Source organism: Ammospiza nelsoni, chromosome 1 (genome assembly GCF_027579445.1).
Source record: "Ammospiza nelsoni isolate bAmmNel1 chromosome 1, bAmmNel1.pri, whole genome shotgun sequence".
NCBI classification, from domain to species: domain Eukaryota; kingdom Metazoa; phylum Chordata; class Aves; order Passeriformes; family Passerellidae; genus Ammospiza; species Ammospiza nelsoni.
This window is the reverse complement of record NC_080633.1, coordinates 1313570-1326276: the sequence shown is the minus strand read 5'-3', so window position 1 is coordinate 1326276 and position 12707 is coordinate 1313570. Positions and strand designations below refer to the sequence as shown.

Genomic DNA, 12707 nt, shown 5'->3' with positions numbered 1-12707 from the left:
GCGTCGAGGTCTGTTTGTTAGGATGGAGAGCAGGGCTGAACTGCGCTAATTATTAATTATTTGGGGTGGGGTGGGGCTTTGCCTCGCTGCCCCCGTTGATGAGCGCGGGGATAGGGAGGGGAGCGGAGAGGGGGAGCGGCCCCGGCAGGTGCGGGAGGGAGGGAGGGAGGGAGGGGAGGGGGAGTCCCCGCCCCCCACACCTGGGGGAGGTACCGGGACGGGCGGGGGGGTCCGGGGGGGCGGAGCCGCCGCTCGTTCCCAGCCGGGCCGGCCCCGGGCATGGCTTCTTCCCGGGAGCGCCTGTGCGAGCTCTGGATGCTCTACTTCGCCAAGGTGAGCCGGGCACCGCCACCGCCATCGCCACCGGGCACCGCCACCGGCGGCACCGCCACCCTCCCTTCCCACCCCCCGTATCCCCGTGCCCATCCCCTGCTGTCCCCCATTGTCGCATCCCCCCTGCGCTGTCACACCCCGCACCCCCCCCACCGCTGTGTCCGCGCCACCCCCGTTTGTCACCGCGTCCCCCCCGCGCTCCCCGCTGTGTCCCCAAGGCCACCCAGCCCCCCGTGTCCCCTCCCTGGGGACCCCCCCGCCCGCCCCGCTCCCCTTTCCCGGGTGCATTCGGGGTCCCCCCGCCCCTCCCCGCCCTCCCCGGGAGGATTTTTGGGGTCCCCGTGTCCCCCCCGCTGCGGCGCCACCGCCCGGCGACAGGTGCGCGGTGACATTGGAGCGGCGCAGGGTGGGGACGGCGCGGCCGGGGGGGGATTTGGGGTTGGGTTTGGGGACCCTGGGGATGTCCTCAAGGCGGTCCCTGCGTGGGGACCCCCCCGCGCCACCCCCAAAGTGGCTCGGGCGTCGTTTTGTCCTCGATTACCCCGGGTGGGGGCGGGTCCTGCAGGGGAGGTGGCACCGAGTGTCACCACCCCCCCTCCGTGTCACCCCCAGGTGGCTTTGGGGTGAAACCGCTCCCCAAAAACGCCGCTGTGGGCCGGGCTGGGGACACCGGGAGGGTTGGGGACGTCCCTGGGGCCTGTCACCTCAGCTGGCCCTGCAGTGTCACCCGGGACCCTCCTCTGCAGCCCTAAACAGGGACACCCCCTGTGGGGGGACAGGGCCACGGGCTGGGACATCGGGGGTGACATGGGGACAGTGCCACTGCACCGGGGTGGCTGTGGCTGTGTGGGGACAGCTGCCACAGCACTGAGGTGTCTGTGGTGCCCTGGGGACAGGTGCCACATTGTCAGGGTGGCTGTGGTGCTGTGGGGACACTGAGGTGACCGTGGTTGGAGAGGGACAGGTGCCACAGGGCTGCGGCTGTGTGGGGACAGGTGCCACCCCACTGAGGTGTCTGTGGTTGTGCAGGGACAGGTGCCACATTGTCAGGGTGGCCATGGTGCCGTGGGGACACTGAGGTGACCGTGGTTGGAGAGGGACAGGTGCCACAATGTCAGGGTGGCCATGTGAGGAGAGGTGCCACACCATCGAGGTGACTGTGTTGCTGTGAGGACAGGTGCCACATTGTCAGGGTGGCTGTGGCCATGTGGGGACAGGTGCCACATTGTCAGGGTGGCTGTGGTGCCGTGGGGTCACTGAGGTGACTGTGGTTGGACAGGGACAGGTGCCACAATGTCAGGGTGGCCGTGGTGCCGTGGGGACAGGTGCCACCTTGTCGGGGTGGCTGTGGAGTCACTGAGGTGACCGTGGTTGGACAGGGACAAGTGCCACACCACTGAGGTGACTGTGGCCATGTGGGGACAGGTGCCACATTGTCAGGGCGGCCATGTGAGGACAGGTGCCACACCATCGAGGTGGCCGTGGTTGGGTGGGGACAGGTGCCATTACTGAGGTGCGTCGGGGCACAGGTGTCACAGGTGTCACTTGTTCCAGCTGTCTGTGGCTGTGTGGGGACAGTGCCGCTCTGCCAGGTGCCCATGGTCACACAGGGGACAGGTGCCATCCATCAGGGGGTGTGTGGTGGCAGGGGACATGTGTCACACTGTCGTGTCCGTGGGGACACATGTGGTGCCACCAGGGTCTGATGGCCCTGCAGGGACCCATTGTGCTGCCAGGGCACTCACAGGGGACAGGTGTCACCCACGGTTGTGTGGGGACAGGTGCCACTTGTCGGGGTGTCCTGCTCACTGTGCCACACCAGCGGGGTGGCCGTGCCACCTCTGAGGCCCCAGGGACGGGGCCAGACCCCGGTGTCACCTCCCCAGGCAGGTCACAGCAAAACCCTGTGGCCTTTGGCACAGCCATGTCCCCAAGGCCCTGGCGAGGACAAGGATGGGGGACATGGCCCAGGTGATGGCCATGGCAGTGTCAATATCCCCACAATGGCAGTGTCCCCCGATGGCCGTGTCCCTGTCACCCTCGATGGCCGTGTCCCTGTCACCCTCGATGGCCGTGTCCCTGTCCCCCGATGGCCGTGTCCCTGTCACACTCGATGGCAGTGTCCCTGTCACACTCTATGGCCGTGTCCCTGTCACACTCGATGGCCATGTCCCTGTCACACTCTATGGCCGTGTCCCTGTCACACTCGATGGCCGTGTCCCTGTCCCCTCGATGGCAGTGTCCCTGTCACACTCGATGGCAGTGTCCCTGTCACACTCTATGGCAGTGTCCCTGTCACACTCGATGGCCGTGTCCCTGTCACACTCTATGGCCGTGTCCCTGTCACACTCGATGGCCATGTCCCTGTCACACTCTATGGCCGTGTCCCTGTCCCCTCGATGGCCGTGTCCCTGTCACACTCTATGGCAGTGTCCCTGTCACCCTCGATGGCAGTGTCCCTGTCACACTCGATGGCCGTGTCCCTGTCACACTCTATGGCCGTGTCCCTGTCACCCTCGATGGCAGTGTCCCTGTCACACTCTATGGCAGTGTCCCTGTCACACTCTATGGCCATGTCCCTGTCGCCACCCCCCAGCCGGTGGCCCGGGCATGGCCGCGGTGCCCGTGGTGGCTTTGAACCAGGACAGAGCCGCTGTCCCCGGCCTGGCAGGGACAGGGACAGGGACAGGGCTGTCCCCAGGGGTGGCCGTGCTGTCCCAGCACGGGAGCGTGACCCCAGCGCCAGCCCCGCGGGGTCACTCGGTGTCACCGGTGTCGCTCAGTGCAGGGGTGACCTCCCCGCGCCACTGTCGCTGTCACTTTCTGGGGGCTCCCGGCGGAGGAGCGACATTCCCGGCTGGGCATTCCCGGCTGGGCATTCCCGGCTGGGCATTCCCGGTTCGGCATTCCCGGTTTGACATTCCCGGTTCGACATTCCCGGCTGGGCATTCCCGGTTCGACATTGCCGGTTCCGATTCCCGGTTCCGATTCTCGGTTGGGCATTCCCAGTTCAACATTCCCGGTTCGGATTGCAGGCTGAGCATTCCCGGTTGGAATTCCCGGTTCCACATTCCCGATCTGGCATTCCTGGTTCGGATTCCCGGTTCCGCATTCAGGTTGGGCATTCCCGGTTTGGATTCCGGGCTGAACATTCCCGGCTGGGCATTCCCGGTTCAGCATTCCCGGTTCGACAATCCCAGTTGGACATTCCCGGTTCGGATTCCCGGTTCGGATTCCCGGTTGGGCATTCCCGGTTCGGATTCCGGTCTGGCATTCCCGGTTCGTACTCCCGGCTCGGATTCCCGGCGCTCCCAGGCGGCTCCGCGCCGGCCGAGCCCCGAAGCCGCCGAACCGGCTCTGCCAGCCGGGAACCGGCTGCGACAGCTCCGCGGGGTGGCACCGCCACCGCCACCGGGAGGGCACCCCGGGAGGGACCGCGGCACCGGGAGGGCACCCCGGGAACGCGGCAGCGCCGCTCCGGTGGGCGCACCGGGAATCCGGGCTCGGGATGCAGCTCCGCGCGGGCGCCCCGGGAATTTCGGAACAGCAGCTCCAGGTGGGAACCCCGGGAATTCCGGGGCAGCGGCTCCGGGAGATCCCACCGGGAATTCCGGGGCAGCGGCTCCGGGAGATCCCACCGGGAATTCCGGGGCAGCGGCTCCGGGAGATCCCACCGGGAATTCCGGGCTGCAGCTCCCCGCGAATCCCGGGGCAAACCCAACGCTCGGGCGGGATTCGGGCTTGGATTTGCCGGGAATTCCGGGATGAACCCACGCGGCTCCTCGTGCTGCCGCCACCGCGGGCTCGGGGACATCCCGGGGGCGCAGGGCCGGGGGCGGCGGTGGCACCGCGGTGTCCCCAAAGCGGGGCCGGTGTCCCCGAGGCGGCAGCGGGGCAGGAAGCGCCGTTGGGGCCGCGGGTGACTTGGCATTTCCTGAGAGCTCTGGGGCTTTTTTTCCTTTGGTGGCTTTGCACAAGCGACAGCGGTGACAAAAAGGGGGGGGCCCCCCTCGGCACCCCCTCCCCGCAGCCCGTTCCGGCCCCGCTGCGCCGGCGCCGCTCCCACGGCTGCGGGGCCATGGACGGCCGCGGGCACCCCCGGGGACAGGTACCGGCGCTGGGGACACGGGGACACCCCCGGCGCGTCCCCAGGGACACTCGGGGTGGAGCGGGAAGCGCGGGGGAGGCGGATTTTGGGGGGAGCCTGCGGGATCCCGGAAAAGGGGGGACGGTGCCCGTGGGGATGGGGGACTCGGGGTGCTCAGGGTACTGGGGTGACCCCCAGGTGCTGCATCGGGGCGTGGATGTCCCCAGGGTGCCACAGTGGGGTGCACAGGGATGTGGGTGACCCCAAATTGATGCTTTGGAGCGCCAGGGGCTGTGAGTGATCCCAAAGGGTGCGCAGGGATGGGGGTGACCCTAGAAGTGCCACACTGGGGTGCTCAGGGATGGGGGTGACCCTAAAAGTGCCACACTAGGGTGCTTAGGGATGGGGTGACCCTAAAAGTTCCACACTAGGGTGCTCAGGGATGGGGTGACCCTAAAAGTTCCACACTAGGGTGCTCAGGGTACTGGGGTGACCCCCAGGTGCTGCATCGGGCGTGGGTGTCCCCAAGGTGCCACAGCGGGGTGCACAGGGATGTGGGTGACCCCAAATTGATGCTTTGGAGCGCCCGGGGCTGTGAGTGATCCCAAAGGGTGCGCAGGGATGGGGGTGACCCTAGAAGTGTCACAATGGGGTGCTCAGGGATGGGGTGACCTTAAAGGCGTCACACTGGGGTGCTCAGGGACTCGAGTGACACTAAATGTGCCACACCAGGATGCTGAGGGACATAGGGCACCCCAAAAATGCGCTGTTGGGGTGCTCAAGGACTGGGGTGACCCCAAGGTGCCACACTGGGGTGCTCAGGGACGTGGGACACCTGGGGGTGGCACCTTGGGGTGCCCAGCCTGGGTGAGTCCCCTCTGTCCCCCTCTGCCCGCGCTGTCCCCATTGCACAACCCCAGATGGGCCGGGCAGGGCCTGCTGTGCCCTGATTGGCTGCAGGGACAGGTGCTCTGCGAGCTGATTGGCCAGTGAGTTCCACAGGTTGTGCTGGGCTCTGATTGGTTAGTGGCTTCACAGGTTGTGCGGTTCTGCGCTGTGATTGGTCAGTGGCTCCCAGGGGTGTGTCACACACCTGAGAGGGCGGGGCTGGTTTCTCTGGCTGTGATTGACCAATCCCCTGCAGGCTGGGGCTATGGAGAGCCGTGATTGGCTGCCGGCTCTAGCCCTGCCCTCCCTTGCAGAAGGACCTGTCCTACCTGCAACAGTGGCTGGAGGCCTTCGTCACCAGCTTCGAGAGGGTCATCGCCCTGCCCTCGCTGGAGCCCCGCAGGTGGGACCCCAAAACCCTGCGGGGACCCCACTGAGTCACCCCAAGCAGCCCTGAGGGACCCCAAACACCCATTTGAGTGACCCCAGACACCCTCCGAGTGATCCCCCAGGGATGACCCCGGCACCCATGGATGATCCCTCTGAGTGACCTCCAGCATTCCTGGGTGGCCTCCAACACCCCTGGGTGACCCCAGCACCCCTAAATGTCCTGCCCAAGTGATCCCCAGCACCCCTGGATGACCCCAACAGCCCTGAGTGACCCCTGCAGGTGACCCTCAACACTTCTGAGAAACCTCCAACATCCCTGGGTGACCCCTGTAGATGACCCCAGCAGCCTGAGTGACCACCCCTGGCTGACCCTGACATCCCTGAGTGACCCCCAACATCTCCAAGTGACCCCTGTAGGAGATCCTCAACACTTCTGAGTGACCTCCAGCACCTCTGGATGACCCCAACATCCCTGAGTGCCCCCCAACACCTCCAAGTGACCCCTGTAGGAGACCCTCAACACCTCTGAGTGACCTCCAGCACCTCTGGATGACTCCAACATCCCTGACTGACCCCAACATCCCTGAGTGCCCCCCAACACCCCTGAGTGACCACCCTGGCTGACCCCTAGCATCCCTGGCTGACCCCAACATCTCCAAGTGACCCCTGTAGGAGACCCTCAACACGTCTGAGTGACCTCCAGCACCTCTGACTGACCCCAACATCCCTGAGTGACCCCCAACACCCCTGAGTGACCACCCTGGATGACCCCTAGCATCCCTGACTGACCCCAACATCCCTGAGTGACCCCCAACACCCCTGAGTGACCACCCTGGATGACCCCTAGCATCCCTGACTGACCCCAACATCTCCAAGTGACCCCTGTAGGGGACCCTCAACATCTCTGAGTGACCTCCAGCACCTCTGGATGACCCCAACATCCCTGAGTGACCCCAACATCTCCAAGTGACCCCTGTAGGGGACCCTCAACATCTCTGAGTGACCTCCAGCACCTCTGGATGACCCCAACATCCCTGAGTGCCCCCCAACACCCCCGAGTGACCACCCTGGCTGACCCCAATATCCCTGAGCAACACCCCCGAGTGTCCCCTGTAGGTGACCCCAGCACCCCCGAGCGTCCCCCCCAAGCCCTCGTGTGTCCCCAAACCCCCCGTGGGGCCCCAGCCGTGCCACCGTGGGCGTTGTGGCGCCTCATCCGCCCGCCGTGGTCGGAGCCATCCGGCGCCTCGGGCGGGGGGGCCCTGGGGACAGCCGGGGGTGACATCCTGCACCCCGATCCCGGCCAGGCCCGAGGAGCCGGGCTCCGAGATCCCGGCGCTGCCGCGGGAGGTGCTGCAGGTGCTGAGCCAGCGGCTGGGACACTGCGTGGCCCTGGGGACACAGGGCACGGGGCTGGGCCAGGCCCTGCTGCTGCTCAAGTTCTTCATCATCATCTGCAGGTGGGTGACCCCAAATCCCTCTGCCCCCCGCTTCGTGCCGGGTTCCCAGCGCGGAGCAGCCCCAGGGCCGGGGGTTCTGCGTCCCCTCCAGGTCCCCGTTTGTCCCAAAGCGTTGGGTGGCTTTGGGGGTGTGCGGTCCCCACCCCAAAAACATTCCCCATAGAATTCCTCCCTGAGGGGAATCACCCCACTGTGAAATCTGGGATCCCCCCAATCGCAGCATCCCCTCTAAAGTGCATGAAAAATTTTACAAAATTTGAAAAATATAATAATAATAATAGTAATAGTAATAGTAATAATAATAATTTTATTATTATTATTATTTAGTAGTAGTAGTGAAAATAATATTATTACTATTTAATAATAGTAGTAATAATAATAGTAGTAAGAGTAATAGTCATAATACTAGCCGTAATTATAATAATGCAAAATAACAAAATATTAAATTATTATTATTATTATTATTATTATTATTATTATTATTATTATTATTATTATCATAAAATATAAATATTATACAATATTTATATTTTTATATTTTAAAAATAATTATAAATTGTAAATATTTTGCAATATCAATAATAATAATGCAAAATAACGAAATATTTTAAAAATGTAGTAATTTAAAAATAGCGTTATTGCTCCTCAAAATTTTCATTCCCCCAATGTAATGCCCCTCCAAAAGTGCATCATGTCTCTAAAAATAATAATTAGAAAGTCGTGATTATTAATAATAATATTGTTTAATAATGTAATCTAATAAAAATATAATAATTTTAAACCATCATTCCCCCCAAATTCCATCATTCCCTCCCAGGGGAGTACCCTCCCTAAAATGCATTATATATTAAAAAAATAATTGAAAATAATTACTATTATTAATAGTTAATATATTGAATGGTAATACTGAATATAATAATAAATAATATAATGTAATGTAATGAAAATATAAGACTGGGAAACCATTCTTCTCCCCAAAATTCCATCATTCCCCCCAAACTGCATCACATCTCTAAAAAAAAGTTATTTCTATTATTAATAACAAAAAATTAATAACACAACATAATATAATAAAAATTGTGTAAAATATAAGAAATTTTTATGGCATTTTCCCTGCCCCAAACACTTTATTCCCCCCAAATTTCCCCCTTCCCCTTCCCGTATTCCCTCCCCAGCCGTGCAGGTGAATTCCCGATGTTTTCTGTTCCAGGAACCTGGAGAACATCCAGCCCGACCGGAGCCCCGGCTGCCTCCCGCACGTGCTGCGGCTGCTGCGGCTCTGCGGGAGCCAGGTGGGAAAAGGGAACGGAATGGGAACGGAATGGGAGCGGGAACGGGAGTGGGAGCAGCAATGGGAACGGGAATGGGAGTGGGAACGGGAGTGGGAGCAGCAATGGGAACGGGAGTGGGAGCGGGAACAGGAGTGGGAGCAGCAATGGGAACGGGAATGGGAACGGGAACGGGAGTGGGAACAGGAGTGGGAACGGGAATGGGAGCGGGAAAGGGAGTGGGAGCAGCAATGGGAACGGCAATGGGAACGGGAACGGGAGTGGGAACAGGAGTGGGAACGGGAATGGGATTGGGAACGGGAGTGGGAGCAGCAATGGGAACGGGAATGGGAGTGGGAGCAGCAATGGGAACGGGAGTGGGAGCAGCAATAGGAACGGGAATGGGAACGGGAACGGGAGTGGGAGCAGCAATGGGAATGGGAACGGGAGTGGGAGCAGCAATGGGAACAGGAATGGGAGTGGGAGTGGGAATGGGAATGGGAATGGAAGTGGGAATGGGAGTGGGAGAGGGAATGGGAATGGGAGTGGGAACGGGGGTGGAAACAGGAGCGGGAATGGGAGTGGGAGCGGGAATTGAACAGGAATGGGAGAGGGAGCGGGAGCAGGAACGGAAATAGGAGAGGGAGCAGGAGTGGGAACGGGAGTGGGAATGGGAGAGGGAATGGGAGTGGGAATGGGAACGGGAATGGGAGAGGGAATGGGAACAGGAGTGGGAGTGGGAACAGGAACAGGAATGGGAATGGGAGTGGGAGTGGGAGTAGGAATGGAACAGGAAGGTGAGTGGAAACAGGAGCAGGAACGGGAGTGGGAGCAGGAATGGGAGAGGGAGCGGGAATGGGAACGGGAGTGGGAACAGGAGAGGGAATGAGAGTGGAAGGAGGAGCGGGAATGGGAACAGGAGCAGGAAGGGGAGTGGGAATGGGAACACGAGTAGGAACAGGAATGGGAACAGGAGCAGGAACAGGAATGGGAGCGGGAGTGGGAATGGGAACGGGAAGGGGATGGGAAGGGGAACGGGAGTGGGAATGGGAAAAGGAGCGGGAAGGGAAATGGGAGTGGGAGCAGGAACAGGAATGGAATCAGTCGAAGGAATGGGAATGGGAACAGGAGTGGGAGTGGGAATGGGAACAGTAATGGGAATGGGCACAGGAATAGGAAGGGGAATGGGAAGGGGAATGGGAACAGTCATGATAATGGGAGTGGGAATGGGAATGGGCACAGGAATGGGAACGGGAATGGGGAGTGGGAAGGGCAATAGGAATGGGAAGGGTCATGGAAATCTGAATGGGGACAGGAATGGGCACAAACATAGGAATGGGAATAGGAAATGGATTGGGAATAGGACTGGGAACAGGCCTGGGAATGGGAATGGGCAGGGCCTGACTGGCTGGGGAGGAGCTCAGCACTGATTGGTCACTGAGTCCACACATTATGTGAGTCTGGGCTCTGACTGGTCAGGAGCTCTACCGGTTATGCTGTGCTGGGATTTGATTGGTGAGTGAGTCCACAGGCTGTGTGACTGAGTTCTGATTGGTCAGCAGGTCTCTAGGTTGTGTTATTCTGGTTGGCAATTGGTCCATGAATCCGTGGCTTCTATCATTCTTATTGTTGATTGGTTGAGAGCTGTACAGGTTGTGTTGCTCTGTAATTTGATTGGTTCATGTTCCGCAGCTGGTGCTGATTGGCCAAGAGCCTTGCAGTGACACGTGCTGATTGGTCAGTGCAGCTCTGGGTTCTGATTGGTCAGCAGCCATACCGGTTGTGTGAATCTGGCTGCTGATTGGTCAGCACATCCCAGCTTGTGCTGCTCTGGGCTCTGATTGGTATATTGATTGATTGATTGATTGATTGATTGATTGATGATCTCATTCTCCCCACAAAGCGGAATTTCCTCCCCCAAAAAGCTCATCCCATTTTTGGAGTGTGTCAGGGATTAAAGCTCGGCTTTCCCGGCAGCTGCGGAGCCTCCCGGGGGACGAGCAGAGCCGGGCACAGCTGGAAAATGGGGCACAGCTGGAAAAGGGGACACAGCCAGTAAATGGGACACAGCTGGAGAGCCATGGAAATGGGGCACAGCTGGAAAATGGGGCACAGATGGAGAAGAGGACACAGCTGGAGAAGGGAACACGGCCAGAAAATGGGGCACAGCTGGAGAGCCGGGCACAGCTGGAGAACGGGATGCTGCACGCCCTGCACCTCTGCGAGTGCTTCCTCGACCCCTACCAGACCTGGCGGCGGCAGCTGAGCGGGTGAGGGACCCCCCCCGCATCCCAAAATCCCTCCCCAGTCCTGGATCCCCCCCTCACCCCTCTCCCTTTCCAGGGAATCCATCAGTGCCAAGGAGAAGAGCAAATACAAGTTTGCCCCCGCCCCGCTGCCCCCCGAGTTCGGTGCCTTTTTCCAAGGTAAAATTGGGATTTGGGAATGGGGAGGGTTGGTGTGGGATCCCTAAATAGGGAGAGTGTCCAGGGATGGGGGGGTGGGATCAGGGAATATTTATAGAATCCATGGAGGGATGTTGTATTCAGAGGTAGGTATTGATCCAAGGACCTTAAAGGATCCCACATCTGCTCCAGGTTATCCTGTGCTTATCCCACAAATCTGGGATTCCACGCCTGCTCCAGGTTATCCTGTATTATCCCACACCTGCTCCAGGTTGTCCTGTGCTTATCCCACAGATATGGGGTCCAATATCTGCTGGTTATCCTGTATTTATGCCACAAATCTGGGATCCCACACCTGCTCCAGGTTATGCTGTATTATCCCACAGATATGGAATGCCACACCTGCCCCAGGTTATCCTGTGTTATCCCACAGATATGGAATGCCACACCTGCCCCAGGTTATCCTGTATTATCCCACAAATCTGGGATCCCACACCTGCCCCAGGTTGTCCTGCACTTATCTCACAGATAGGGGATCTCATATCTGCTCCAGGTTATGCTGTATTATCCCACAAATATGATCCCACACCTGTTCAGGTTATCCTGTATTATCCCACAAATCTGGGATCCCACACCTGTTCAGGTTATCCTGTATTATCCCACAAATCTGGGATCCCACACCTGTTCAGGTTATCCTGTATTATCCCACAAATCTGGGATCCCACACCTGCCCCAGGTTATTCTGTATTATCCCACAGATATGGGATCCCACACCTGCTCCAGATTATCCTGTACCTATCCCAGGACTATTATAGGATTCCAAAGCAAATATAGGGTGCTGTTCCAGGTTATCCTACACCTGCCCCAGAAATTTGGGATCCCGTGCCTGCTCCCGTGTCCTGGCAAGAGGAGCAGGATTGCAGAGCAGGAGTTAAGCCCAGCAGCACCTGCAGAACCCACAGAAATCAACACAAAGGGGGATTTTTATCAGGGAAGCCCCAAAAATCCCCTTTTAGAGGCAGCACCGTTGCAAAAATCCCCCAGAACTCCGTCCCATAAACCCCCAGCTGAACCTGAGGTGGGCAGAAATCCCCTTTTTTGGGGCCAAAACCCCGTCCCTGGCACAACCAGAGCTGGAAAACGCGGAGCATCCTCATCCTCTCCATCAGCAGCAGGGTCCAGCACCCCCATGGGGTGGATTTGGGTAGGAAAGGGATTTTTCTCTGTTTTTTGGGTGAAAAAATTATTTTTCCCTATTTTTAGCTAGAAAAGGACCTTTTTCTGTGTGGTTTTGAGTTTTTTTTGTTTTGCTGTTTGCTCCTGTGATGAAATCCTTCCCTCCTCATCCTCACAGAGAGTTTCCAAGGCGGGAAGCAGCTCCCAGAAACAATCCAGCTCCGGATTATCCATCTTTTTGGAGCCATCCTCTCCGGATCCAAGGTACCCTTGGGAGCTCCTCATTCCAGAGATAAACCCCACAGTTTTCTTCATTCCCAGGTTGGAATTAAACCACTGAATTTTCCAAAGCTTTTAAAAATCCTGTTTAATATTCCATCCCTAAATTTGGTGGGATCAGCTCAGAAACGTAAATTAAGTAATTAAATTGAAGACGTAAATTAAACATTCAGAGATTAAAGATTCAGATTTCAGAAATGTTAAATTAAGTAATTAAATTGAAGAATTAAATTGAAGTATTACAATAAATAAAATAAAAAAACAAAATAATAAAACAAGACAAAATAATTTAAAATTAAATAAAATTAAAGTATTAAAATAAATAATAAAATAAAACAAAATAATGAAACAAGACAAAATAATTTAAAATGAAATAAAATTATTTTAAACACTTATTAAATTAGGAATTAAAGAATGAAGT

The 12707-nt window shown here is 57.7% G+C and overlaps 1 protein-coding gene across 1 annotated transcript in view; it reads left to right on the top strand.

Annotated features, from left to right (window-relative positions):
* Positions 1–279: 279 nt before the first annotated feature.
* Positions 280–12707, top strand: part of NBEAL2 (neurobeachin like 2) — a 31847-nt gene continuing 19419 nt past the window's right edge. The window contains 7 exon segments of the mRNA XM_059471457.1: positions 280–333; positions 5623–5711; positions 7006–7158; positions 8369–8450; positions 10404–10696; positions 10770–10852; positions 12186–12271. Of these exon segments, the coding sequence (XP_059327440.1) occupies positions 280–333; positions 5623–5711; positions 7006–7158; positions 8369–8450; positions 10404–10696; positions 10770–10852; positions 12186–12271 (840 nt within the window).